General features: G+C 36.0%; 1 protein-coding gene across 1 annotated transcript; it reads right to left on the reverse strand.

Moving 5' to 3' along the window:
- Positions 1–630: 630 nt before the first annotated feature.
- Positions 631–2,343, reverse strand: LOC110612798 (cytochrome P450 84A1). Its single transcript, XM_021753601.2, has 2 exons — positions 1,417–2,343; positions 631–1,317 (listed from the first exon to the last, which is right to left on the reverse strand). The coding sequence occupies exons 1-2, from the start codon at positions 2,341–2,343 to the stop codon at positions 697–699; spliced, it is 1,548 nt and encodes a 515-aa protein (XP_021609293.1). The 3' UTR covers positions 631–696.

A 2,343-nucleotide genomic window follows, 5' to 3' on the forward strand; every position in this document is an offset into this window, starting at 1 on the left:
TAATGAAAATTAGTTAAAAAAATAACATAATATATATATATATATATATATATATATATATATATATATATAATTAATAAGATATATTACTTCTGTCAATTTATAATTATAAATTTCGTAATAAAATATATAATTTTTATTTATGTAATAATATTTATTATATAATAAAGTTATTAAATATATAATTTTTAAAAAATATTATTATAATATAATTATAAAATAAATATAATAATATTTTAACTGAATGATTTTAAAATATGAATAAATTAATTAGTTTTAACTCCTTATTTTAATAATTTAAAGTTTAATAACCTGAAATGAAATAACTATCTAGATTGAAATATGATTAGTATAACTACACATTAATTTTTGCAAGTATAAGATACACGTTAAATTATGGATTAATCTATATAATTGACAAAACAAATGATTGCAAAGTGAAACAAATATAATTTCTCAGAATATTTGACAAGAACATGGATATTTGTTCTATTTTTTCTTCTTCAAATCCTTATTCAAAGAATCCAAACATAGCAATACATCCCCAATCCTCCCCCATTTTCCAAATTCAATACTTAAATATAACAATTTATAAATAAATAAATAAAAAAAACTTTTAGGTGGATTTGATTTATCGATTCATGATCAATTGGTTCGATGTAAGATTTTCTCCAATTTCACATCATCAATTTTCTTTCAAAATGCACAATTCAACCTGTAAGTTGGCACAGCAACGAGTCGATCAGCTTTTGGAGCAGTCAGTCCAAACACATCACTCATGTCAAGCTCACTTGCCTTCATTCCATTAGGCAACTCCCATTTAAAACAATGAAGCAAATGAGCCAGACTCATCTCAAATGCATACAACCCTAGCTGCATACCCGGACATGACCTCCGACCCGACCCAAATGGGATGAACTCAAAGTTGCTTCCTTTAAAATCTGGTGCACCATCTTTCAGAAACCTGCTGGGATTAAACCTTTCTGGCTCATGCCATGCATTTGGGTCTCGCCCAATTGCCCATGCATTGATCATTACACGTGATTTTGCTGGAATTCTGTACCCTGAAATCACACTATCCTCAGCTGTCTCATGGAGGAGGAGGGGAATTGGAGGATGAAGACGTAGTGTTTCTTTCGACACACATTTCAGGAAGGTCAGATTTTCAAGGTCTGATTCATGGACTACCCGGTTCAACCCAACCACTTCTTCAAGTTCTTCTTGTACTTTTTCGAGGTCTTCTGGGCTCTTCATCAGCTCCGCCATTGCCCATTCTATAGCTGACGCCACCGTTTCGGTTCCACCAAACATCACGTCCTGTTAAGAATAAACTTGCATATCAGTCAAGAAATCAAGTTCAGTGAGCATTCGATTATCGTATCAATGGAGACCCAATAAAAAGAAAGAGTATAATACCATGATGATAGCTTTGATGTTGTCTCTGGTGAGCTTAATGGTGGATTGTGAGTCGTAGAGACCATTTTCCTGGTCTTCTTGTCTGTAAAACGCCATTAATTCGTCCACCATGTCTTTTTCTATTTCTACTCCATTTTCATCTTTGCTGTCATGTTTGTCTCTTTGCTTCTTCTCCATATGTTCATCGATTATCGTATCAATGAACCTATCTAGAGACTGTCTTGCCCTGACTAGCCTCTTATTGAAATCTTGTGCATGAATCCAACCCAACCAAGGGAAAAAATCTGCAATATTAAAAGCTCCAAAAAGCTTTGAAAACTCTTGCAAAATCTTCATGAACTCATCTTGCCCTTCATGGGAAAATGATCCAAAAGCAGCTCTGTATGTTATATTCCTCGTTAAAGCAAATAACAGTTCACCGATATCAACTTGTGAAGCAGTTTTCTCCATCACCGATCGGATTATGGAGTCCACTTCTTCTCGCACAGATGCCCAAGACTCCGCTCGTTTTCTACTGAACAGCTTCATAACACAGATTTTGCGCATTTGACGCCAAAGCGGTCCATAGTTTGCAAAGGCCATATCGGCCCGGTTATAGCTCAAGTAAGTTATCGCAACATTCGCCGGCCGGTTGGAGAAGACGATATCTTGTGCCTGAAGGACTTCTTGGGCCACTTCCGGTGTTGACACGGCCATGACATGAAGCCTCCCCATCTGAAGGTGAAAGAGCCCACCATATTTTTTAGCTAGATTGGCTAATCCACGATGGGTTAATTGGTCCACGATACCCATGTTACCGATGATCGGATACCCTCTTGGGCCTGGAGGGTAGGGGAGTTTACGACGGGAATGAAGCAAGAAAATCATAAAAGCAACAAGCAACGGGAGAAGATAGAGGAGCATGGATGGAGATTGAAGAGAATCCAT

This window comes from Manihot esculenta, chromosome 4, assembly GCF_001659605.2.
Source record: "Manihot esculenta cultivar AM560-2 chromosome 4, M.esculenta_v8, whole genome shotgun sequence".
In the NCBI taxonomy this organism is placed as follows: domain Eukaryota; kingdom Viridiplantae; phylum Streptophyta; class Magnoliopsida; order Malpighiales; family Euphorbiaceae; genus Manihot; species Manihot esculenta.

Excerpts from the sequence above, each read along its gene's own strand:
- LOC110612798 (XM_021753601.2), bottom strand. The coding sequence starts at position 2,343 with ATGGATTCTCTTCAATCTCCATCCATGCTCCTCTATCTTCTCCCGTTG. Across the intron at positions 1,318-1,416 it reads ACATCAAAGCTATCATCATG|GACGTGATGTTTGGTGGAAC; the intron begins GTATTATACTCT and ends TATTCTTAACAG.